Here is a 26357-nt window from a genome sequence, read left to right on the forward strand (position 1 = left end):
TCCTTATTTTATTACTTATTTTTGCTTCATTCTTTCTCTTTTTATAGGAAATGGCTCATACAGGAGTAGGAAAAGACATGGTCTAAAAAAGCATCCCTAAAGCTTCATTTTAAAGTCAATGAAAACAATCAAGCTGTTTTGCATTTAGACAAACACACTTTATTGCACAATACGGTTTTGGTATAATATTGGAGTTGAGACAGTGATAACATTTGCTTTACAGGTTAAGTCATAGTGAGAAAAGCACTGGCACCACGTAACCAAATATACCAGGGATCCGACATTTCAATGGCCTAATGGAGGCTATAAAGAGGAGTCAGTCATCATCGGTGGATCTTAGTATACATAACATTTTACATTCACTGATTATCTTGAGTGTTGATGAAAAGGTTCAATTCTAAAAAGAACAATGATACATAGGACATTAAGTACTTTCATTCCATTCAAAAGAACATTCTGACATTCAATTAGATTCCATTTAAATAGCCATGACTCAAATGCAAGTAGCATAAATAGAACTCAAATCCAAATTCTTCCCCCCAATGAAAATTTTCCACTAAAGATGGCTTGGGCATTGCCCAGAGACACAACCAAGTGCCAAGAAACCTGAAGCCAGATCACCCTCTCTCTAAAGCTTGTTTTTTAGGCATTATGCCATACATTTAGACACTATATAAATGCCAGTTGTTATTACTGAGACTATTAATCCAATGTAATTTTTCAAAAATAACACAGAATATTAAGTTCAGTTATCAAAACAGTATTTCCTGAAGAGAGGTGAAAACTACTCTTTTAGGCAAGGGCAGGGAGGACAGGAGGATAATAAAAATCCATGAATTTATAGGGAGGTCAAACTCCTTACATAATATGCTCCTCATCAGTGACAACTTGTGTGCCTAGGTGATACCTGCATGAGTGCTGCGACTAGTGTCTTCACATTCACCTGCATTTTCAATTGAAAGAATTATATTAACTGAAATTACTTAAGGAATTTAAAAAAAAATTTTTTTAATTAAAATTAAGAATTTCCACTTTCAAAAACCTAGTTTAATTTGCTCTGAATATCTGAGTTCAATTTGGTTTGGGTCAGCAAATTAATGTCGCTCTTCTTAAATCTGTCGTCACAGAATGAGGAATGGTTACAAGATGGATTAGAGTTCAGAGCCCATCTAAAGCGACCTGCTCATTTTACACATGAAGAATCTGAGGCTTAGACGGATTCTAAATCTTATCCAAATGTCAACAGCTAATTAGTAACCAAACTAAAACCAATAATCCAAGTCTCTTAGCTGGATGGTGCACTATACACACTGCTTCCCTAAATCTCTGTTTAGAAATCTTACTCCTAAGGCATGACGTCCCCCACTCACTGGGATACTGGATGCAAATGGGTAAAATGATCAGAGTACTCTGAAGTTGTTTTGGAGATTAAATTTTCTAAGTCTACTTACAAAGATGCTCATATTGACAGATACAGAAGAATAAAATACATCAGTGACACGATTAAGAAAATGTTGTGAGCAAAGTCCTTTGAAGACTACCAATTGTTGCACAACGTGAGTTATTATCATTACAATGCCTGTGAAATAAAACCTCAAAGTTCATGCCACTGAACTTCTATTGCTCTGTTCTGGCTAAACTCTCAAAATGAGGTGAAACCCAACAACCACGCAGAAATGACAACAATGAATCTCTCCATAATTCAGACAGTGGATGCCATTTACCCCCTGCAGCCTCTGCTCTGCCCACTGGCTCCTGGGCCTGTCCTGTAGCATCCATTAATCCATGACTACTGTGAATCATTTCATAGGATTTAATTTGGTTTTTATGACCTTTTTCATGATATCTATAAAGATGTTTAAGAATTTTGTAACTGCCAAATGGAGAATTGCTATTGCCCACTAGAGAATCTATATGCACACACACTTTTATACATAGTTATAGTCATAATTGAGGCCCCCACCCACCCACTTGTAAGGATCTTTGTGTAATAAAAATGACCTTATCCTTCTCTCACAGGATATATAGAAATACACAGATTTCTCTTGCATAAAGCCAAGGGAAGAAGCTACAAGTACACCTACCAGAGGGCCCTTGGTCCTCACTGCCCAAAGTTGTCCTTCTACCAACAGCCAGGCAATTCCAAGGCAGGTCTACCAGGGAAAGACACAAGTCTGTATTTCTAATATCCTGGAGGTGCCTTGTAATTGCTTCTCACTTTGTTTTAACCTCTAAAATCAGTCAAAAAGATCTCTCCAATTTTAACTTTGCAGGAAGTGTCCACCTCAGTTCAAACGACCCCATTATAGGTGAGATCCCATCCCCTTTGTTAGGGGGAGGCCTGACCCATGACCCTCATTCCTCCTGACCACCTATAACTCGAAGATTCCTACAGGAAGGAAGCAGAGACAATAGGTAACATCCTCCTTTCCCTTTCTCCCCCATAACCATCTTTGATACATGATTGTTCTGATTGTTCTGAACAAAAAAAGGGAAAGCTGGAAAGCCATCTTCGGAACTGCCACCCCATCATACCAATCTGGCTACTGCAGCAGCCTCGCCCTGTCTCTAGCCCTTTTCAGGCTCCAGCTAGCTCCGATGCATCTCATCTGCATATTCCTTCCTCACTGCAGAATTTCTCTCAGTCACACAATGAGCCCTCGGCCCACTGCTGCAGGGAGTGGCTATAGCAGGCTAGCAGCAGGGGGCAGAGCTTGAGCTGACAGTAGCTTGGCCATGGCTCAAAAGCTGCAAATGCAAACAAGAAAGGGACTAGAAGGGAGCCTAAAGAAGAAATGAATGACCAAGAATTTCTCATTATTAGGCGACTGGAAACTGGTTACATGTCAAAAAAAAACCCAACCCTGAACTTGGACTTTTCCCCCATGGTTCAGACCCTCAAATGAACTCGGTAGTCTTGCCCAATGCTGTGGAGAGAGTCTCTTCATGGCACTGTGATTTATCACAAATTCAGCAACTGTTCATGTTGTCCAAGCTTCTCTTCCTGCAGGATTCATGGGCTCAAGCAGCTTCTTCCTCTTCTTCCTTTACACTCACTACAAATTTTGCACTAAAGTGCCTGTCGTCGATACAGTAACAGCAGAGGTAGCCAAGACCTACAAAAATGTCAACAGACTGGACAATCCATTTCTCCCGGCAGCTCATTCTAGTCTGAGTCAGTGCAGATGCTCCTTTGTCCAAGCCACCACTGGTGTTCAAGGCCGGCTTTGCTTTTGTATGAAACTGTGTCCCTGCAGCGAGGGGACTCCTCACTCTATCAAATGCCATTTCCACATTTCTAGAACAGTTACATTCCTTTGCACTCCATGGAACCGAGTGCCTCAGACACACAACTTTTAGTTCATTGTCCCTTGGTCTCACTAACTTTGTGTATACCTTGTAGGACTGGCAGGCAGAAAAGGTACGTGCACATGTTTTAATTTAAATATGGGTATGCACAGCACATCTAACAGCAACAAAATATCTACTTTGGCAAGCCACTTTGTCTAATTGCAGAAGTCAATACCAAAATAACTTTTTAGTCATCAATGCATGTTTGCTAACTTAGTATTCACAGGGAAGATGATTCACGCCTTTCATGAGCTGTGGATTTTCCAATTTCCCCACAAATGACTCTAATTTCTCACTACTATCATCACTACAGCAAAGACCATCCACATGTCTTTTTATCTCCCTCTCTCCACAGCGAGCTTTTAGGACTATTAGGATCTAACTTAGCTGAAATTCACATACATGGCACCTGCCCTGAATGTGTCCTTACTAGTACTGTCATCCAGAATGGGTCTCACTCACATTTTAAAGATGATCATCAGCAATGGATATGGTTAATGGAGACGCTTCACCTTTTTTACATGCAGTGGACACAATGTTGTAATGGTACCAAAATACACAAAGCCACCTTCCTTGGTGCAATTACACTGCCTTTTACTTTTAGAAAATGATCAGACAGAGAGACACCATTGGCTCTGGTTTGGAATAATCAACTGGTTCACTTCCTGACTCAACAGGGGTTGCGCCTTTCATTTTCTTCCCTTTGGTCACTACTTTATTCTTATCATCAAGCCCCAAAGCTTGCCTTTTTATGCTCCTCTTAGTTTTGAGAAAACATGACATGAGAATTCCAAGGTCTCTTGCAATTTCGCACTGAGTTTTGTTTCTAGTATCTAAGACACAGAAGACTTTTATCCTCTGAGGATAGAGATCACTTATTTTCCTCTTCATATCCATTGCTTTTACTTAATGAAGTTAGGATATGACAGAAAACAAGACAATGCACACTCCTAATCCTATTACAATCCAGCTACTGACAAGATCTTTACTGTTGAAGCCAATTAAATGAGCATCAGTGATTACTACTAATTGCAGAGGTAGATGACACTTTGGAAAAGAGAAATATCAAAGTTAACAGGTTTTATCATATAAATGATTAAATTATAAGAGCTTTTGCTGATCTGAAATTCTTCTTTTTGAATTCCAGAAAATGAAAATTTTTGATTGATATTAAGACTTAGGTTCAATTGTAAAAATCTAGGTTTGTCCCTTCTGTCAATTGAGTTCTTTATTTTCACGATTAATGTGGCAATTGATGTAAAGCAGCTTTGCTTCGCAAATACACTGCAAGCAAGCAAAAACAAAAACCCAAAATCCTCTCTTGTTATTCAGAAGTATTCAGTATCACATTTAATATCCACCTGGACACATCCTTTGGTTATTTGGTATAAATTAGGTTTTCAAAGCTTTCTTCAGCATTTAACTAACTCTTTGCTGGTCGAAGGAACAGAGACTGTTTCCCCACACATAAATTGATCCTAAGAAAGAGAGACAATAGCATTAACCAATAAGTATTCAAACCACTTTTTGTTCAATATTAAAGTGACATTTTTCAATACTATCAATTTTGTTTTCTATTAAATATTATTCTATTAATCAATTTGTAGCACTTATTAAAATGCAAATCCATGGTAAAGAAGCCCCCCATTCCCAGATTTAAAATGCATATTTAATTTCATATTTTATATTTGGGGGGAAAAAACACAGAAAAACTAAACATCTGCATCTTTTATTTCCAAACCACCACTCTTTAGATTTTTGCACGTCATGCAATAGAATGTAAGCTCCCTGAGCACAGAGACTTATATTTTTATCTTTGTACCACCAATGTCTCATCTGGTATCTGGGAGACAATGATGCTTGTTGAAATGAATTTAATAGGTTCCTTTACTTACTTCTTGTAATTATTTTTATAACAAAAGCTGTAAATTATGGATAATCATTTAAAATATATACAAAATTGAAATTTGTGTTTAAGTGCCCTCCAAATTTCTTGAATTTTAGTTTTAAATGGTTAAAAATTTAATTTTATTTCTAGTAAAGACCCATTAGTTCAATATTCCAGTACGTCAGTCAAGGCTGTTGTTAGGCTAGCTATGGCAGAATCTAACGTCACATTCTGATTTTGCAATCTGTAGCTATCCATTTTGTATCAAACCCCAGCCCCTAGCTTGTTTCCCCTCCTTCTTTCCTGATATTTTAAATGACAGAAAAAGATTACACACCAATTTTTTTTGTTAGAAACTGAACAAACTCAAAAAGGGCAGGAAAAATAAATTAAAATAATCTATTTTTTTGTGAACTGTTAACAGCTCTGGCTGGTTCACGTTTTATTCGGAGAGCTAAACAAATGACCTTTACCATCTATGCGTTTCCATTAATCAAGCGTGTGTAACCATTAATTGTGGTTAATCTGGAGTTGAGTTTTGTGAATTGCCCAGAATTGTTTTCCCCCTTAGGACATGCATGGATTCGGTTCCCAGCAGCTCACAGGCTGGGAGAGAAGGGACCCAGCAGCCGCCCTGGGGCCGGGCTCTGCCCAGGGAGCACTGTCCAGGAGCCCCACAGGAGGGGGACCAAGTCCTCTGCTCTTCCCCCCCCCCCCCCCCCCCCCCCACACCCCCCCCCCCCCCCCCCCCCCCCCCCCAGCCAAGTGCGACAGCAGTCCAGGGAGCGCCCACACCTGTCCCGGGAGCCTAAGGACAGAGCCCCCAGTGTCCGGCCGCCTGGACTCGGGAAAGGGGGCTTTTCCCCAGCCCCCTGCCCCCGCCCCGGGAGGGAGAGCACTTACTCGATCATAGATCACCTTGATGACGAGGGAGCAGCTGGGACAGGTGGCCACCTCTTCCCCGTTCTCCAAATCCTCCTATGACAAAACCAAATAATAGTAACTTCGCTCCTCCCGCGTAGAGTAGAGCTCAGTACGCGGAGCAGAAGCGAGAGCAGCCTGGCGCCAAACCGCCCACCTCCGCACTGCGTCAAAGCTTCCCCAGCCTGCCCGAGCCGGCCAGGAGAGCCCCTCTGCGCATGCCCGTCTGCCGCCGAGCCGCCGCCGCCAGGGCGGTTGCCATGGCAGCCGCCGGGCGGGAGAAGGCCCCGCAGCAGCAGCAGCCCGGCCCGCAGCAGCACCTCTGCCCCGGCGGCCCTAGGCCACCAAACTCCCGCAACCAGGCCGGGCCTGGACCAGTCCCTTAACCCCCGAGTGCCCGCGAGGGCTTTCTAGACGCGGGATTCTGAACCCGGGATCCGGGGATTTTTAAAAATGACACCTCCACAAAGTAAACCTGGGTGTTTATACATTAAGACCTTTAAGGAAGGAAGCCACGGGGTCACCAGACACTTGCCACAGACCCGATATTCCGTCACATCAAGGACCACTCATTAAGCACTCACTACGCGCCAGGTATACCGTTAGGAGCTGAGGACACCAAAAAAAGGCCACACTCCGCAGCCCCCCAGCCACAGAAGCTCATGGGGGGAGGGAGGTACGTGCAAGATTCACACAATGAAGGTAACTTCCGAGCAAAGGGAGTAGTGGCCCCCAAGCAGAGATCTGAGCTGAATCTAAGGCTGACCCAGGAAGAGAGAAGGTGGAGGGAAGGGAAAAGGCGCTTCAGGTGTGGGAGGGCAAGCCAAGAGGAGGAGAAAGGAGCTGGGAGGGTCACGGGTCTCGAGTGTGGAGGGCAGGAAAAGAGAAGGTGGGAGGGCCGGGTTATGGAGGGCTTTAAACAGGTGAGGTCTTTGCGTTTGATTCTGAAGGCATTTGTGGAGTATATCTTGGGGGGTGGGCAGAGATCTGCCTATACATTAGGAAAATCACTGCATCTGAGTGAAAGCTGGGCTGGCTGGGCTGGAAGAGACATGAGGCGCAGTAATTAGGAGGCTCCTGCCACAGTCCAGGCAGGAGATAATGAGGGATCTACCTAGAGCAGTGGAAGGGGAGACAAGCAGAGGAGAGATGCTGTGAAAAGAGAAACAAGCAGATTTGATAACAGATTGTACAGTACATACATACATACACACAGATGGAGAGACGAATGCAAGTGAGGTGTCTAGGATGACCCTGAGGTAAGCCTCAGTTACCATATCAATGAGATTATAGGCTCAGGCCCAGTCCCAAACATATGTGTGTACACATGTATACATGTGTGTACAGTAAATGTGTATGTGTGTGTCTGTGAATCACATCAAAGAATAAGAGTTCCTGAGACCTCAGGGAACACTATAACATTCCCCACAAATGGGCACCTAGCATCTGTTCCAAGACTCCTAGAAGAGGGGACACACCTGTACCACCTCTTCATATGGTCCACTGACTTCTATGAGAGCTCTTAAGTATTGAGCAGTTTTTCCAGACATCCAGCCTGGTAAACTGGGCTCTTTGCAATATGCAAACACTGCTCCTGAACTCCTCTCCAGGGCCAAACAAAAGAAGATTTCTCATCGACCTGACAGCTCTCCCAGCACTGGAATCTGGTTGCCATGTCTCCCCTGAGCTTCTTTTGTCCTGAATAAACATAACTAGTTTGAACAGCAGATTTCAGATGACAAGATTCAAGGCCTTGCCCCATTGTTCTGGTCATCTCCAGCCCTCTCCCCACCCGGGCACATTCCAGTTTATCAGCCCTCTTAAACTGTGAGGTTCACAATTGAACCCAGGACTCCTGATGAGTTCTGACGAAAGCAAAGTATAAATAAGTAACACACCAATTTTAATTCCTGGAAACCATGTCTCACTTCATGAAACTCAAGACCTTAAATTTAGAGGCCTTCAAAGTCACTGAATCCACTCCACCCATTCGCCATTTTGCATCGGAGAGCTAGGGAGTGTCTGATGTGATATTTTAATCCAGGTCTTCCTAACTCCACAACAAATGCCCTCCCCACTATACATACAGGCTGCTTTCCTGATCAAATTAGGATTCTGGGGGTTTGCCACATCACATCACACTGCTCATTCGTGTTGAGCTTGCAATCCACTAAAATCCTCCATCTTTTTAAAAAATGCTGTCTAATCCTGCCTCCTCCATTGCCCTGCTGTAAGCTGTACCATACTATATTTCACTGTATTGGGGAACATCTTTCTATGGGTTAGTTTTTACCCACTGGGTTTCATCTTCTTTAGCCCCAGCGCTTTTGAATCTGAGCCGTGTGACACAGCCAACAGATCTTTAAGTGCTGCAATATTTTCCATAACAGCTCTAAGTTCTGTTCTCAGGGGAGTGAAAATGAATCAACAATTTGCTATGATGTATATCTGTATATACATTAATACATGGCTGTATTAATAAACAGGGCCACATTGGGTTCATTCTATCTTGGAAGTTTATTCTACCTGCCATAAGGAAGCTAAGTTAGGTTTCACAATTAGTCCCAAGGGGGTGGGATGGAGGAACCCATCAATACCTCTATGAAGCCTCTGATATAATCCTTATGAGAACATAGCCAAAGTTATTTTCCAGTTACTTTCTAGATAATTGGCAGCTATTCTATAATTGTCCCTTGCTTTTTGCTCTTACCTCTAAGTGAACTCCAACAGGAAGCCCCCTATTTTACAAACTTTACAGAAAAAATACCATTCATCAGGACCCAGATAGTTCACATCCACCTTGAGTAAATCAAGCAACATTCACCTGCTACACTCTAACCCTTAGGTAGATACTATCAAAGATCACAAAGTGCAGCCTTAGAAGCAGGTGCTCCCTATTAATTATTACTCTAAAAAGTCCCCCAAAGGAGGAGCACCCTTAGCATACACTAAAGATGGAACTCTTTTTAATCTATACAAAAATGGAAAAGCTGATAGAAAACTGAGAAACCATTTCTGCAACTGCCATCTCAGCCCCACTTCATCATCTCATTCTAGACCCATATATGGAGATCTGCAGGAGTACAGGTTACTGTTGTCTATAGCCAGCTGGAAAGAGCCCCTTTGACAAGGATATACCTGCTCAATATCTAAGAGAACCTCTTTTTTCTTCTGAGAACAGACATAAGATTACCATGTACTAATTTGGAGAGCCATGTGAGGCCAAATGAAGAAATATAAAAGGGTTATGAAAATTGAGTCTCCTCTTTCTAAGAACTCCCTAACTGGCTCCAGAATCTTTCAAGCTATTCTCACCAACGAGGGCCTAATGTAACTGGTATCAGTAAGGGCGGGATGAGGTGGAGGGGTACAGAAAAAAAGCAAACCCTATGTTAGCATCAGAAATTTTCTTTTCCTTGATTTTTAATTGTTAATTTTATACTTTTATCTTTAATTCAAACTTGATTTTGAATACTGTCTTTAAAGGTAGGGATGAACAGTGGTACTGGGGGATAACATATAAACACAAGTTAAGCAAACTTGGTGGTTCTTTTGCAACATTAGAAAAAAAAAGACTAACTTGATTCAAAAAACAGGAAAAATCTGTCAATATAAGAAATGAATAAAGAAAACTCAAAACAAATAAAGAAAATCAGAAACTATTTTGCTCAATTATGTGATAATAATGATTAGCATTTAATACAGCATTTTACAAATATCTCATTTGATCTTCACAACAATCCTGGGTGGTATGCTTATACCCCATTTTATAGAAAAGGAAACTGAGTCAAAGTGAGGTTTGAGTGACTTGCCCAATCACATACCTAGTACCCGAGGAAGAATTTTAACTCAGGTCTTCCTGATTTTAGGCCCAGAACTTTATCCAGAGTCCAGAGTACTTTTTAATTGCCAACAAAGTGATAAGCAGAATGGAATTTACAAAAATATAAAATTCACAAATTCACAGAATAGAGAATTTAAATAAGAAATCCGTTCCATTCAGCCAAGTCTCTAACCTTTCTATCCCACTGAGGTTGACTAAATTCATCTCTATCACATAAGATTAAAATTCTGGTAGTTGCAGTCTACAACTCCCCAGGGTACCTTCCTTCTTTTCTTCAATGAATTCAGTGTCTGGCTCACAGTCTTTCTCTCCTACTCAACTCCTGTTTTCATACAAGAAAAGTTCAGCATGCATATTGATATTCCCTCCTAAAACATTTAAATCTCACAGTTCCTCAATTTGCTCATTTCACATGACCTACTCTTCCACTTTCCCTGAGCCCCATAAAAGACAGTCGTAAACTTTGATTCTGCCATCACCCACAAACCCACTATTTCCACATCCACAAACTCTAAAATTCCTTTATCTGAGTGATCACAATCTGTTCTTATTACATCTCTTCCTCTGCCTTGCAACCCCCAATCCCTTGAGCTCTTAGTTCTTTTTCAGGCCATTACTCTTAAAACTAGGGGACAGTAGTTAGGTGGCACAATAGGTTAGAGCACTCGACTTTGATCAGAAAGACTCAAATGTCATGAGCTCAAATCCAACCTCGGACACTAAGTAGCAGAGTGGTCCTGGGTAAGTCAGTTTCCTCATCTGTAAAATGTGCTGGAGAAGGAAATGGCAAACCACTTTAATATTTTTGCCAAAAAATCTAAAATGGGGTCAAAGAGAATCAGACAGAACTGAAACTTCTACACTAACTCATTCCTCCTCTCTCTTACCAAGATCACTTGTTGAACTATTTCAACTTTTCATAGTCCTCTTCTCTTGAGGCCTTTGTCCTCTTATTAAATCACTGATCATACCCTGACAAATCTTGGCTTTGGATCACTCCCACAATCCCCTACTTTCATTCCTCTCCATAGGCTGCTAATGGAAGCTGAGGAATGTCATGAAATTAGCCTGACTGGTCCATGACAATTTTATAGTACATAACTTCAAATAGATTCCCGCTCCTGAAAGGCAACCCTTTTACACCTTCTTAATCAATCCCCTATCCTACCCTCCATAGCAACTCTTCCAAACCTATTCATACCTCTGTAAACCTCCAAAAGCTCCCAAGTGCTCCTTCTCCTTGCCAAGACCACCCTCTCTACATGCACCATTCTGGCTTGCCTTTTCTACCAGATTGCCCCCTTTTCCTTTTCTTTCTCACTCCCACTTTCTTTTCAATCTTTCCCTGTCCACCGGCTACTTCCCTATGGTCTACAAACATGTCTATGTCTCTCTTCCTCCTCAAAAAAACCGTCCCTTGATCCATCTCTCTTCACCAGCTATTGTCCCATATTTCTTCTCCCTTTTGTGGTTAAACTCCTTGAGAATGTCATTTAGAGAGAAGGTACAAAAATCCATTAAAGAAAACAAATCCTTTAAAATTGGCGAAATGGAAGCTGATAATCCCATCATGATTCAATCAAACAAAATCAAAAGAATGAAAAAAAATAAAATGTGAAATATTTTATTGGAAAAACAAATGATCTAGAAAATAGTTCCAGGAGAGAGAACTTAAGAATTATTGGACTACAAAGTCATGATCAAAAAGAAAATCTGGGTATCATATTTAAGGAAATCTGCCCTTTTATTCTAGTACCAGAAACAGAAACTGAAAAAATCCACCATTCATCTGCTGAAAGAGATACCAAAGTGAAATCTCCCAGCCAACTTCCAGAACTCCCAGAAGAAAAAAATATTACAAGTAGTCAGGAAGAAACAATTCAAATATCATGGAGCCATTTTCAGGACTACATAGGATTTAACAGCTGTCTACATTAAAGGATTGGAGGGTTTGGAAATATGATATTCTGGAAAGCAAACAAGCTTTGAATACAAGCAAAAACCACTTATCAGTGAAACTGAGCATAACCTTCAGGAAGAAAAAATTAATAGTTAATGAAATAGAGGACTTTCAAGCATTCTTTTTTTTTTTTTTTTTTTTGGCTGAGGCAATTGGGGTTAAGTGACTTGCCAAGGGTCACTGGCTAAGACTTGCTAAGTATTTGAGGGCACATTCAAACTCAGATCTTCCTAACTTCGGGGCTGATGCTCTATCCATTGCGCCACCTAGCTGCCCCCAAGCATTCTTGATAAAAAGATCAGAGCTGAAAAGAAAATCAGACTTTCAAACATGAGATTTAAGAAAAGTATAAAAAAGTAAAAAGGAAAGAGAAACAATATGGTTACATAAAGAATACAATATGGTTAAACTGCTTACATCCCTATATAGGAAGGTGATACTTATAACGCTTAAGAACTGTATCATTATTAGAGCAATTAGAAAGAATAGAGGGTGAGGGTGAGAATATAAACTGAGTTTGAAGGAATTAAGGAGTGAGAAAGAGGATTTCCCTGGGAGAAGAGGGAAGGTAGAAATAAAAATGATCTCAAATAAAGAGGCACAAAAGAGCTATTACAGTACTCAGAAAGATTAGGGATGGAGTGGGAAATCATTTGACTTTTACTCTCATCAGAATTGGCTCAAAGAAGGAATAACATATAATAAACTCAGTTGGATATAGAAATCAATCTTACTCTATATATAGAAAGGGACTTTTTAAAAAAGGATGAGAACAGAAGTGATAGGGAGAGCAAATTGGGAGAGGTAGTGGTCAGAACAACTCTGGTGAGGAAGGACAGTGTGAAAGGAAAGAGGAGAGAGATCAGGAAATGCACAGTAATCCTAACTGTGAATGTGAAGAGCTCACTCAAAAAGAACAAATTTTAAATCCCCAATTAAAGACTAAATTGGAAATTCTGAAAATCAAAGGAGATTACAAAATTTCCCAAAAGAAAACACGGATGCAAAAATTTTAAATAAAATACTAGCAAGGAGCTTACAGGAATATATCACAAGGATTTTATACTATGAGAAGGATGGAATTGCATCAGGAATATAGACTGGTTCAATATAAGCAAAACCATCAGCATAACTGAATCTATCAATAACAAAAATCACACGATTATCTCAATAGATGCAGAGAAAGCTGTTGACAAAACATAATACCTATCCTTATTAACAACACTAGAGAACATAGGAGTAAATGAAGCTTTCTTTAAAATAATAAATAACATCTATCTAAAGCAGTGGTTCTCAAACTTTTGTTTTCAGTATCTTTAGCCTATTAAAAATTATTGAGGATCTCTCCAAAGAGTTTTTCTTTATCTGAATTATATTTATAGACATTTACCATGTTGGAAATAAAAACTTTTTGAATTTGTAGACCCTCTAAAAGGATTTCAGAGATCCCCAGGATTCTCTAGACCACACTTTGAGAACCACTGATCTAAAGCTATCAGTTAGCTTTATCTGTAATTGGGATCAGCTAGAAGCCTTCCTACTAAGATTAGAGTTGAAGCAAGGATGCCAATTATCACCACTATTATTTAATACTGTAATAGAAATGTTAGGTATAACAATGAAAAAAGAAAAAGAAATGGAAGGAATTAGAATAGATAATAAGAAAATAAAACTATTATTTTTTTGTAGATGAGGACATATACTAGAAAACCCCAGAGTCAATTAAAACTAGTTGAAACAATTAACAACTTTTGTTGTTAGGATTATTACAGGATATGTAAATCACCAATATTTCTCTGTATTATCAACAAAGCCTAGCAGCAAGAGATAGAAAGAGAAATTCTATTTAAAATAACTGTAGATATATAAAATACTTTGGTATCTCTCTGCCAAGACAAATTCAAGAACTATATGAATACAATTACAAAACACTTCTTACACAAATAAAGTCAGATCTAAACAACTGGAAAAATATCAATTACTCATGGATAGGCCAAGTAATTATAATAAAAATGACAATTCCATGTAAATTAATTTACTTATTCAGTGTTATATCAAACTACCAAAAATTATTTTTATAGAACTAGAAAAAATAATAACAAAATTCACCTGGAAGAACAGAAGATCAAAATTGTCAAGGGATAAAAAAGTGAAGGAAGGCAGCCTACTCACACCAGATCTCAAACTATATTATAAAATAGTAATCATAAAAACGATCTGATACTGGCTAAGAAATAGAATGATGAGTCAATACAATAGATTAGTTACACAAGACTTGATAGAGTAAATGACAGTAATTTACTATTTGACAAATTCAAAGACCCCAGTATTAGAGTTTACTTGAGAAAAACTGCTAAGAAAATAGAAAATAGCAAGCAGATATTAGGTAGACACCAGTGTCTTATACCATATACCAAAATAAGATCAAAATGGGTACATGATTTAGACAGAAAGAATGATACCATAAACAAATTAGGAGGACAAGAAAGAGGTCATCTGTCAGATCTATGGAGAAGGGAGAACTGATGACCAAATAAGAGACAGAGAACATTGTAAGTGATAAAATGGATTATATTAAATTTAAGTTTTACACAAACAAAACCAATGCAACCAAGGAAAGCAGAAATCTGGGAAACAATTTTTACAGTGTCTTTGACAAAGGTCTCATTTGTAGACTACATTAAGGACTTGAGGGAAATTTATAAAAACAGACATTGTTTCCTAATTGATAGGTAATAAAGGCTATGAATAGGCAGTACAATAATATGAAAAAAATGCTGGAAATCACCGATTAAAACAACTCTGAGATAACACCTGACATCTCAGATCAGCTGACATGACAGAAAAGGGAAATGATAAACACTGGAGGGAATGTGAGGAAATTGAAACACTAATTATGATCTGACTCAACCATTCTAGAAAGCAATTTGAAACACAAAAGGCAATCAAATTGTACATACCTTTTGAGTCAGCAACACCACTATAATCTCTTTCTCTAAGAGATACATAAAAATGGGGAAGGACCGATTTGTTTAAAAAAAAAAATTCTAGCAGTTCTTGTGATGGCTAAGAACTAAAGATTGAGGGGATGCCTATCAATTGGGAAATGGCTAAACAAGTTCCAACAGAATGGAATACTATTGTGCTATTAAAAAAATACTATTGTGCTATGAGCAGGATACTTTTAGAAAAACCTGTTCAAACTTACATGAACTGATACAAAGTAAGCAGACACAAGAGAACACTGTACATAGTAACAGCAATGCCATATAATAAACTATGGATGCCCAAGTTCTTTTCAGCAATACAATGATCCAAGGCAATTCCAAAAGACTCATGATTAAAAAAATCTATACACCTCCAGAGAAAGAACTGATGGGAGTCTGAATGCATATCAAATCATATTATTTTTCACTTTCTTTATGGTTGTTTTTTTCTCTTTTGACCTATGTCTTCTTCCATATATATAACCTATCAAATTGCTTATCATCTCAGGGAAGGAAATGAAGGAGAGAGAAAAATTTGAACTAAAAAAATGTTTTTAAATGAATGTTAAGAAAATGTCCTTACATATAACTGGGACAAATATTACTTTAAAAAAGATTCACATCTAGAACTGATACCTCCACATCCTTTCTTCTCATTCTTTAAGAAAAAAAAATTGACATCTTTTGTTTTTATATTACCATAGTTTTCCCTAGTATCTCTCCTCCCCTATGCAAGAGAGCAATCCCATTTAACAAATAGTATTTAAAAGAGAAAGAGTTCAATATTAGAAAACTACTGACATAACAGATGATATTAAAAATTAAAAATCACATATCAACTGAATCAAAAAAAGCCTGTGACAAAATACAACATCTGTAATATCTTGATGTATGTGTATATATGTTTGTGAGTACACACTCACACACACTTTGAGAAAAGAGTGAATGTATTTTTCCTCAGGTAAATACTATCTTACTAAAACCAAGAGTCAACTTCATATATAATGTGGAAATGCTAGCAGTTATTTCAGAAAGATTGGAATTCAAATTAGTATGTCCAACATTATCACTGTTACATGATGTACTAATTCTTAGAAGTCAAATAATTGGGGCAAGTAGGTAGCATTTTTTTTGTATATGATGTGATTAATGAAATTCAACTAAAAATTTAAAAGATATTTTTAATATTTAGCGAAGTAATAGAATATCTAAAATAAACTCATGCACATCATCAGACTTCCTACATATTACCAATGCATATTAAGAAAAGAAAGAGAAATTCCACTTAAAAATAATTTCAAGGGACAGCTAAGGTAGCACAGCGCATAGAGCTGTAAAATGGTCCAACCAGTGCTGAAACACTTCTATAGCATCACATTTTGTTCTAGCAAAGAACTAAAAAGGGGGAGCATCTATCAGATGGGGAATGGCTTAAGAAATTATGACATATGAAAATAATAGAACACTATTTCCCTAACTTCCCAACTTCTCAAACCTACTTAATTCCTACAACCTGCACTCTACTTCATCTCAGCTATTCAGAGTCATTCCCTTGATTTAGCCATCACCTGACCTTCCGTTTCCATGTTCATCTAATCACAACATTTTATTATTTCCTCTTTCCCCACTGTCTTACAAAGTCTAGACCAGCTCTTGGTCCTCTTTCTCTCCAGTACTCTCTCACCAGTACTGATGACTCTCTTTTTTTTCCCCCTATCTCAAACCCTGGATGAATAACTTTACATTGTCCTCTACTCTCAAGTCCTTGTGTGGTTCAGACAGCATTTAATAAAAAAAGCTGGAGAGATATCTAGAAGCAAAGCAAAGTTTATTATCCGTTCTCGTTCTCTTGAGAATCAGGCGTTCCACCCATCAAGCAGACAATCGAAGGGAGGAGACACTGTAGGGGGCAGGGTCAACACTTTTTATCCCTAACGCAAATACCCCCTCCCACCACTGACCCTCATCCTTATTGGCTGAGGATCTTACATTCTAAACCCGGGAATTACCCAAGAAATTGAACTTGACCAGTAAGTACATAGTTGCCCATATTTGACTGAAATAGGGAGGATAAGAAGAAAGGGACTTAAATATACCCTCAGGAGGATAGCAGGGAGGGGGCTTAAGTATGCTCACGACTTAAAGTCCTTCAGATCTACTCAAACTTTGAAATAAATGAAGCCTTACTTGATCTTCACAACTGTCTTGAAAGATCTCACCTCATCTTGTTCATCCCTGGTCCCCTTCTCCTGTTATTGCTCAGGCTTTGCCAAACCCCAAGCTTGGGTCACTCACAGCCCCTCCTCCTTTGCACTATTCATGTGCTGTTGAACAGAGTTGGTGGAAATAATGAAAACATGCTGACTGCCTCAACTAACAACTTATGATCCCTTATCATATCCGATTCTTCAGGGCAGCAATTTTCCACACTAATGCGTTTATAATCCCACTCTCCACAGAAATTATTCTATTTCTATTTTATCCTGGAGGTAATAGGGAACTGAGTGTATGGGGGGAGGGAGAGGATGGTGATGATATTGTCAAACCTACATTTAGGAAAAAAATCACTTTGGTAATAGATTGGAGTGATTAAAACTGTTGAGATACAGAGACCAATCAGAAGTCTAGAGAAGAAGTGGTGAGGGGTGGCTGGGTGAGTAGAAAGAAGGAATAATATGTAAGAATTGTTGCCAAGTTCAAAACAAAATTAGGCAACAGATTAGACATGTGGGTTAAGTGAGAATATGAAATCTAGGATTACATTCTTGATTGCTACCCTGGATGACTGAGAAGATGGTATAAAAACTGAACAGCAAAATTCGAAGAATCAGAAGAGCTGATGCTGAAAGACAGAGCCAACAATTTATACAATGACTAAGTAAAGGAAAACACCTTTAGAACTTAAATTCAAACTCAGGGCAGCTAGGTAACTCACCACAGGGGGAGATAAAAAGTCTTGAGTTCAAGATTTGACTTCAGACACTTACTAGCTGTGTAACCTAAGGCAAGTCACTGAAACTTGACCACACTAAATAAATAAATAGAAAATAAGAGCTCTCATCAATGTGAAGACTAGATATTAGCACTACTTGCTAAGTCTAATGCATATTTTTTAAAAATAAAATATAATATAAATATAATATGTTTAATATTATATAAATTATTATATATTATGTAAATATATAATTATATAAATTATTATATAATATATTTAATATTAAATATAATATATAATTATAATATAATAATAAAAATAAATATAAAAAAATAAAATAAATTCTGAATAATGGAGATTCAGTTTCATATAAAATCCTCTTTTCCTGTTCTTTGCATGTGAATAGTTCCTTTATGTTCCTCATATTCATGATAAAAAGAAAATGTAAAAAAACATAACAAAAATATAACTTCAAGGAGAAATTGATACTGACTGAAGAGAAGGGCTAGTGGGGGAAAGAATGAGTTTACTCTTTCATAGAAAAGAACAAGAAAATAATTAGATTAGACTAAAAATTTTTTTTATGAAGTTTGTGACTCTAAGTCTCAGGGTGAGGTCTTTCTGGTCAAAAAGAGATTTTTAAACACAAACTACAAACCGCTGCCTTGGCATCCTTCGAAATTCTTATCTGTCAGTTTCTTAAAGGCGAACAAGGGGTCTCTGAAACAGAGGGTCTACAAAATGACAATTTCTTTTTTAAAAATGTTAATAGTTTTTTAATTTCAAAATACATGCAAAGGTACTTTTCAATGTTCACCCTTGCAAACTTGGTATTCCAAAATTTTCTCTCTCCTTCCTCTAGACAATAAGTAATTCAATGTAGGTTAAACATGTGCAATTCTTCTGGACATATTTCCACATTTTTCATGCTGCACAAGAAAAATCAGATCAAAAAGGGGAAAAATGAGAAAGAAAATTTTATTTCTAATATGACAAATTTCCGTAAATATAACTAACACAAAACAAAAACTCCTTGGACAGATCCTGAACTATTTCTAAAAGTATAACGTGAGAATCACCAAATTAGCGTGTAGTCTGATTGGGCAAAGGGGCCAGTGACACGAAGGCGCAGCCAGTCATCCTGTGGTCAGAGCGAGCCCAAACGCCGCCGGGTGAGGGAGGCTGGGTTTCCTTGGGAGAGTTCACTAGAAGTCGGCACTTCTGACCCCTAGACTTCTGGAGATGACCCCTCCCCTCATTGATCTCGGAAAACCCCGGGTTTGGAGACGCAGTCAGAGCGACGCCCCGGGCCCAGGGCCCGCAGGGACACACGGCCGAGGAGCAGCAGAACTTGCACCCAGGCCCTCGCGTGCGGGCGTTACCTTGGTGATGACGAAGTTATCTCCACAAGGGCAGGGGTAGAGGTACGTCTCCGTTTCCTCCTCGTACTCGAAGTCTTCGATCTCCACCTCGTCGTGAAACACCGACATCGTCAGCGCAGCAACTAGCCCGCTCGGGCTACCACCGGACAGCGCCGCGCCCTACACTCACTCCAGCCGCCTTGATTTCCGGCTGCTCCAGCCCGGTACCAAGGCTGGAGCGCACGCGCACGCGCACACGCGCTTTCCACCAACAGCCAATGGACGCGGCGAGAGTCCCGGAAATGAGTGCAGGCATCTGGGCGGGGGTCACCATGGAAACCGTTTGGGATTGGGAAGGAAGCACGCGGTAGGAAGTCCCGCCTCGATTCTCAGGAATCGAGCCAATTGCTGGCAGCGATGTGCTCCGCCCTTCGGCAGAACTAGCCAATAGGATTCCGGCGTCCGTAGTGTACGCCCAGCGCTGCGCCACGTGCTGGAGAACTTCCGCCGGCTTTTACTCGCCCAGCTTCTGGGAGACAGAAGTTGGGGAGGCGGAGACGCGGGGCGGCGAAAGAGGCTGTAACTCTTCTTCCTCTGCTTCACCTTTCACCCAACGTAAGTCTGCAGGCGTGTGCGGGCTTCGGGCGCGTCCCCTGGTCTCCCCGACCCCCGTCGGTCCCCGCGGCGCTGGACCTCACCCAGCGGTCCGCGAAGGTCCCCCCCGGGACAAACGGCTGCCTTTGGCCCCCCGGCGACCCCGGAGGCTCAGGCGGTGACCTTGGTCTGGGGTCCCTTGTCCTCTGTGACCCCGGCGCCCGCGCGCGCCGTCCCCGCAGTGGGAGAGGCCATTTAATGCAAATTTCAAATCCAGTCCTGGGCACGTGCCGCGGATCCCGGCTCCTTGGAGATCGCGCGCGCGGCCTCTCGGCCCGAGCCCGAGGCTGACCTTCCCTGGCCGCTTCCGCGCCTCGGGCGCCTGGCAGGCTGCTCCTCCCACCCCCAAGCGGGGCTGCGGAGGGGAGCGGGCCCACGGCACAGGCTGGCAGGCCCGGCCCTGCGCCCGGGGGAGCCCTCCCCCACGCCCGAAGCCTTCAGGGCTTGGCGCGTGTCGGCCTCCCTCGGTCGCTTTCTGCTTTGACCCAAGCAGCCGTTCAGTTAGCGAAGGGAATTGAAGCGTGTGGGATTTTTAGCGCTTTCTTCGGTCGCAGAGGGCTAAAACATTACACTTGGGATTTAAATATCGCGGCAGGGCCGAACCAAGAGGACCTGGGGAAATGTAAAACAAAAGCCTCTTCGTATAGTGGGTCTGGATGCTTACTTACGAATAACTACGATGTTCTTTGGGGGCCTGAGGGGAAATGTCTGCAAGGCTACAGTGAGCTGGAGAGCAAGGGCTAGTGGGGAAAGCCCTGATCTGAAGGAAGTCTAAAGACCTGCCTTCAAGCCCATGTTCTGGCCCTGGGTTTTTGCATCTTTGAATGAGGAGGTTGAACAAGATGATTGCTTTAGATTCCTTGCAACTTGAATCCTGCTGTAAATTTTTTAAAAACCATTTTTAGGAATCGGTAAAATAACGCTAAACTAGTCAAAGTTATTGATGGGGAGTGATTGTTACTTTCATTAACATCAGAGTTAATTGGCTAGTATAAACCTGGTATGTGTTTCATATTCTTAATGTTGCTCTGTAATGTCAAAAGAAACTGAGCAAGACAGAGATTAGAGACCAATTCAATAATTTATTAAATGGAGAGAAATACTGGGACCAATGGATCCCAGGGCTAGACGAGACTATTATCTCAAAGGGTGGAGCCCCGATTATCGGGACAGTAAGCCTTTTATGGTTTAACAAGAACATTGACATAATGCAGAGACCTAGGTGGGGATAGCCTCATAGATGGAGGTTACTGATATTCTAATGACATTAAAGAATGTCTATAGCACCTTTATCTCAACCATTAAGAGGGGACGGTCATGACCTTAAGGCAGAATACGAAATAGGACAAATGGAGGAACTGGTCACCCCATTAAAAGTGACCTTTGACATTACATTCCCTCCTTTTTCTCTTGGAACTATTCAAATCTTTGAATTACCTTCCTCTAGAAGGCAAGTATTTCTGACGATCAATTGTCAGATCCTCTGCAGTTGGGGAGCATATGGACAGCTGTGGTCATTTGTGCATGACTCGGCCTCTGCTTACGGAGAGCAGCAGGCTCAAAGCAGTTGTGTTGCCCATTCAAAGGGGCAACCGGCTCCAGGAGAGAAGGGCGAGGCTTGGAGTAGCCCCACCTGTCCCACCCAGAGGAACAAACAGGGCTGCCACCAGAATGCAGATTTCTGAGCAGATTATGCAGTTAGACCAAGGCAGGCAAACTCCAAACTTTTTAGAGGTCTCGATATCAACCAGGTCCTTTTAAGTACACTGAAATACTAATTAAGGACCTGGGGTAACAGGAGTGGAGAAACAGCTCAGAGAGACTGCCAGTTCCAAGACAGGTATCCAATTTCTGGTTGTTTCAAAAAAAAAATAATCCCAAAAACTGAGTCTGCCAGGGCAATTCCAACAGAATAAGGGATTTCCAAGTTAAAGCACAACCAGCAAATCGTATTCTAATAAATTTAAGCAAGAAGTAAAGGACTTCCAATTAAATCTAAACTAGCAAGATACCAGTTTTCCCAACTTTCAATTAAATCTGAACTAGCAAGGTACAAGTTTTCCCAATTTCCTATTTCTTCTCCTCCCCCCCTTTTTTTTTTGAAAGGAATTATCAAATGACCATCCCACATACAAATCATACACATATGCATATACATAACAGACTAAAAGTCCCTCAAACATAATAACAGTAGTTACACAAGTTTAACAATTTCCATTCCAAGTCTTAAACACAGCACAGTAATACAGTATCAGTCCAAATTACATCAGGAAAAGTGGGCGATGGCTGTCATTTGCTTCTTCCAAGCTGAACAGGGATGATGCTCGGTCCGCGAGGGGGATGGATCTGTAGTGTGGCGAGCTGACAAACAAAGGTTTGATCTGGGTCCCAGAAGCAAGTCAATATATCTGCAATTTGACCAAATCTAGAAATAAAAACAAATCTAACAAAGAAAAGTTAGAACAGTCTGAGATAGAAAGACCAGTCCACAAGGACTGCTACAAGATGTGGCCTCTCATTAGTTAAAAACCTTAAAAAAACTTGAATATCCAGACACAATATCTGGTAACCAATAGATGACCAGACTAAATACTTATTTGCTCAAGTATTTAGGATATAGTGATTACACATAACCAGATTGGAAACAGCAAAGTATGACATAATTGAATTAACAATTTCTTATTGACCATTATAGAAATCAGTTACAGGAGGGAAAAAAATGCAGTGCATATTAACTACAAACCCAAGATATTTTACCTCTAGTGACAGATATTTACCATAACCTTATCAGTTTGCTGCTTTTAAAATGTCTGGAACAGTTTAGAGGAAGGGGGGAGAATAGAATTCCATGCGACTACCCTTCCCCCAACTCCACAAGGGTGGGGAGCGAAATCACTCCAGGCTAACTAAATGGTTCCTATAGCTGAAGTAGCAGCAGGGGTGGGGGTGGGGGGGGTTGAGTTTAAATCTTTACAAAAGATCCCTACCCCACCCAACATTTAAAGTAGCAGAAATCAGTGGGTGGGTGGGGGATTCCCATAAAACCTACATGTCCAGCAGAGCTGGATTTAAAACATATAATCCATTTCTATCTCATTTCAAATAATAAAACAACATAGTTTCTTTCTCTCCTTCTGGCCCCATGTGGCCATTATTCCCAATGGACTTCTAAGCCCAGCCTGGCCAGGGATGAAGCTTTCAGAAAAGTCCTTGTTACATACTTTAGGTAAAATTAGAGGCACATGACCTCTTTCAGGCAAGTTAACAGACATTCTTTAACAAGCTATTGTTCCTTTAAGATCTTATACTTGAGGAAAACCAATTCATTTCCCAAATTTAGAATCATCTTTAAATTCCTAATCAAATGTTTTCACCAGCTGGAGTTCAGTATTGAAATAACCAATTCACAAATTTGATCATTGTACTTAAATTTGACAGAACTCTTAAGTTCCCGAAACAGACAAACAAATTACAAACAATTTCACAAAAATCACATAGAACACAGAGCACAACTAGACTGTCCAATAACATACAAGACATACAGAACACTGATCACACTTAGACTGCACAATTACAACATTCAGTAGGACACTAACATTAAAGCCAAACCAAATGGCGTTTTTGTAAAACCCCCAGTCTTTGTAGATAGCCCCCTGACCATGCAAAAGCCAGAGGGGCCGGCATTACTCTAACACAGGATGACCCAAACAGGGAAACTGAGTCCTATTTTCAAATGTATATACTTCCCACTCGATGGAAGAAGTGGGAGAACCTCTCTTAGAAATGCAAAGGACGGGCCTTTGTCTCTGGAAAAGAGTTGAACAGAAAGTTTCCTCAAGCAAAGCATCTGCTCCAGGAAAAAGAGTTTTGAGGCGGCAGAGTGTCTAGATCGCAGACAAGTAAAAACTTGGTTTTCCCAACTTTTGCAGCCTCCCTTGTATCTCTTTTTAGAGAAAGAGCCGCAGCAATTCCTAAAGAATTGTGCCAGAGCTCCCAAGAGCTCCAAACAACTGCACTCTTGATGACTGCAGTGTCCACCACAAGATAGGAAAGAAAAAGTCTTTTACCTTGTCCAAAATTCCATCACACTCCAGTAGCGACCTCCTGCGTCCAGTAGGCCACTCATCAACCAAGCAAATGGCACCCCCAAAAAGGGCACCCCAAGTGACACCCATGTCCAGTAATCACTAATCAACCAAACCAACCGGTACCCCAAGAAAAGGGCACCCCAAAAGTGACAACCATACAACCGTGCAACCCAGTGAATCCGATTATTCATAAACCAAACAAACAAAACCACACGGTACCCCAAAAGGTACCCAGACAAACTTACTCTCCTGTGGCCGAAATGGGGTTTTCTACCATCAGGCTATTGTGGCTGGAAACTGCTCTCTTTCCCAGAAGCTCTGGAAAGAAATCCAGGAGGGCCCAACCTCTCCAGGCCAAGAATTCAGATTCGCAGTCACCCCGGCCCAAGGCAGAGACCCGAAAGTCTTGTCTCTCATCCTGCTCATTTTCTAATCATCTCGCTGGGGCCTCCAAATGTAATGTCAAAAGAGACTGAGCAAGACAGAGATTAGAGACCAATTCAATAGTTTATTAAATGGAGAGAAGTACTGGGACCAATGGATCCCAGGGCTAGACAAGACTATCATCTCAAAGGGTCTAGCACCAAGTATTGGGACAGCAAGCCTTTTATGGAATAACATAATGCAGAGACCTAGGTGGGGATAGCCTCATAGATGGAGGTTACTGATATTCTAATGACATTAAAGAATGGCTATAGCACCTTTATCTCAACCATTAAGAGGGGACGGTCATGACCTTAAGGCAGAATTACGAAATAGGACAAATGGAGGAACTGGTCACCCCATTAAAAGTGACCTTTGTCATTACAGCTCTAATGTCAACATCACTTAGTATTTCAAACTTAGTGGTACACACATTTTGTTCTTGTTTAGGAATTAGCATCTTTTTGTTCAATTCATGAATACTCTTTAAATTAAAACCTTAGTAGTTAACTTTGTAACTATGGCATAGGGTTTGGAGGGCTGACCTTGAAGTCGGGAAGAACTGGGTTGAAGTCCTACCTCTGACATATAAGCTGTAAGACCATGGGTAAGTAACTAAATTTCTCAGTATCACCAGCCAGTACTCTTAAAACTAAATTTCAGGGTGGTCCTCACAATGTATCACTCACAATCACAATGTATCAATTTTAGGAGTTTTCATATTAAAATTGCTTTAATCATTTGGCTCAATGAACCACAACACAATTTCAGAGGACTCATGGGAGATCATGCTGTCTGCTTTCTGACAGTCAGTGAATTTTAGATGGAAAAGGGAACATATTTTCAGACACAGACAAAGTAGGAATATGTTTTACTTGACCATGCATATTTGTTATTTTTTGTTTTTTCTTTTTTTTCAGTGGGAGAGGGAAAGGTAAGTGAAGAAGAGGGTGATTGGAATGGGGTTTAAGAAAAAAGGAAAAGAGCAGTTGAAGCATTTCTTAAAGTGCACTGAAGACAGCCAAAGAAATGCCAGAAGGAATCATGGACATGCAGGACAGCTTTGAAAATTTAATGTTAATATTGGATTACTTGCTTAGGGGTATTATATCCCTTAGGAGACGGGAGGAGGGAGAGAGGGAGAAAAAAGTTTAGAATACAAAGTTTTGCAAGGGTGAATGTTGAAAATTATCTTTGCATCTTTTGAAAATAAAAAGCTTTAATTAAAAACAAAAAAAGAAAATTAGATGTTAAATTTTATACTTAAAAGTAAAAGCCAGCTGTGCATTATAGAAATCCGCAGTACCACATAGAATATTTTTTGTTCCTTTATTTATAGAAAAATGTTTGTTCAGAATCCTGGTCTAGATTCCCTCTCCCCAATAATTACACTTATTATTTGTATTGTTCAAATTTTCCTTCAATAGTATATCTTTTATGAGAAACTTCCCAGGTACTGGAGATACAGAGATGAAACAGCCACTGCTCTTAAAGAGCTTATATTGTGATGCGATTGCACTACATTTACACAGATAAATAGTAAATTTGAGAAGGGAATGAGCACTAATGATTGAAGTTATTTATAAAGCAAATGAATGAAAAAGTATTAAATGTTCTGTGGCAATTAATTGAAAATTCAGAGAGAAAGTGCTAGACACAGTCCCTGCTTATCAAAGTCCAGATGGGGGTCAGAGGCCAGAAATCATCAGCAGGGCTGATGGCAAACACAGAAGTCTTGATTGTAGAAGCAAGTAGCTAGGGACCTTTGAGGAAGACAAGGTCAGGGCTGGGGAGGCAGTAATTCCTGGGATGAGGATTTGTTTTTTTAAAAAACTGCTAGAAGATGTGAATGGTACCATAATACAAAGAACCAGAGAGATAGCAGACTATGAACTATATAAGCCATGAGCCTGACTGTTATTCCTGGCCAAAAAATTTTTTTAAT

At 40.2% G+C, this 26357-nt stretch overlaps 2 protein-coding genes across 4 annotated transcripts in view; one reads left to right on the forward strand and one right to left on the reverse strand.

The window, feature by feature from the left end:
* Window positions 1-136: 136 nt before the first annotated feature.
* Window positions 137-19522, reverse strand: DPH3 (diphthamide biosynthesis 3). Of its 2 annotated transcripts, XR_004229821.1 has the most exons (4): window positions 19269-19520; window positions 6143-6217; window positions 4713-4829; window positions 137-397 (listed from the first exon to the last, which is right to left on the reverse strand). XR_004229821.1 is itself a non-coding variant. In XM_031940301.1 (3 exons), exons 1-3 carry the CDS (start codon window positions 19374-19376, stop codon window positions 4764-4766), a joined length of 249 nt encoding a protein of 82 aa, XP_031796161.1. In that variant the 5' UTR covers window positions 19377-19522; the 3' UTR covers window positions 137-4763. The 2 variants fall into 2 exon arrangements, 1 of the variants encoding a protein (XP_031796161.1); XM_031940301.1 differs by having other exon boundaries at window positions 137-4829; window positions 19269-19522.
* Window positions 19523-19705: 183 nt separating this feature from the next.
* The window catches only part of OXNAD1 (oxidoreductase NAD binding domain containing 1), a 44746-nt gene continuing 38094 nt past the window's right edge, over window positions 19706-26357 (forward strand). The window contains exons 1-2 of one of the 2 annotated variants that reach the window (XM_031940298.1): window positions 19706-19862; window positions 24942-25019. The gene's annotated coding sequence lies outside the window, so the exon portion shown is untranslated. The remainder of the gene's footprint in view (window positions 19863-24941; window positions 25020-26357) is intronic. The other variant, XM_031940299.1, reaches the window with a different exon arrangement.

Source organism: Sarcophilus harrisii, chromosome 5 (assembly GCF_902635505.1).
Source record: "Sarcophilus harrisii chromosome 5, mSarHar1.11, whole genome shotgun sequence".
Classification (NCBI taxonomy): Eukaryota; Metazoa; Chordata; class Mammalia; order Dasyuromorphia; family Dasyuridae; genus Sarcophilus; species Sarcophilus harrisii.

What these genes read in the sequence shown, in the direction of transcription:
- DPH3 (XM_031940301.1), bottom strand. Translation starts at nt 19,376, where the DNA reads ATGTCGGTGTTTCACGACGAGGTGGAGATCGAAGACTTCGAGTACGAG. An exon ending in ATAACTTCGTCATCACCAAG is followed by an intron (nt 6,218 to 19,268) that starts GTAACGCCCGCA and finishes GTTTTGTCATAG; the next exon opens with GAGGATTTGGAGAACGGGGA. An exon ending in TCAAGGTGATCTATGATCGA is followed by an intron (nt 4,830 to 6,142) that starts GTAAGTGCTCTC and finishes TCTCTTTCTTAG; the next exon opens with GATCAATTTATGTGTGGGGA.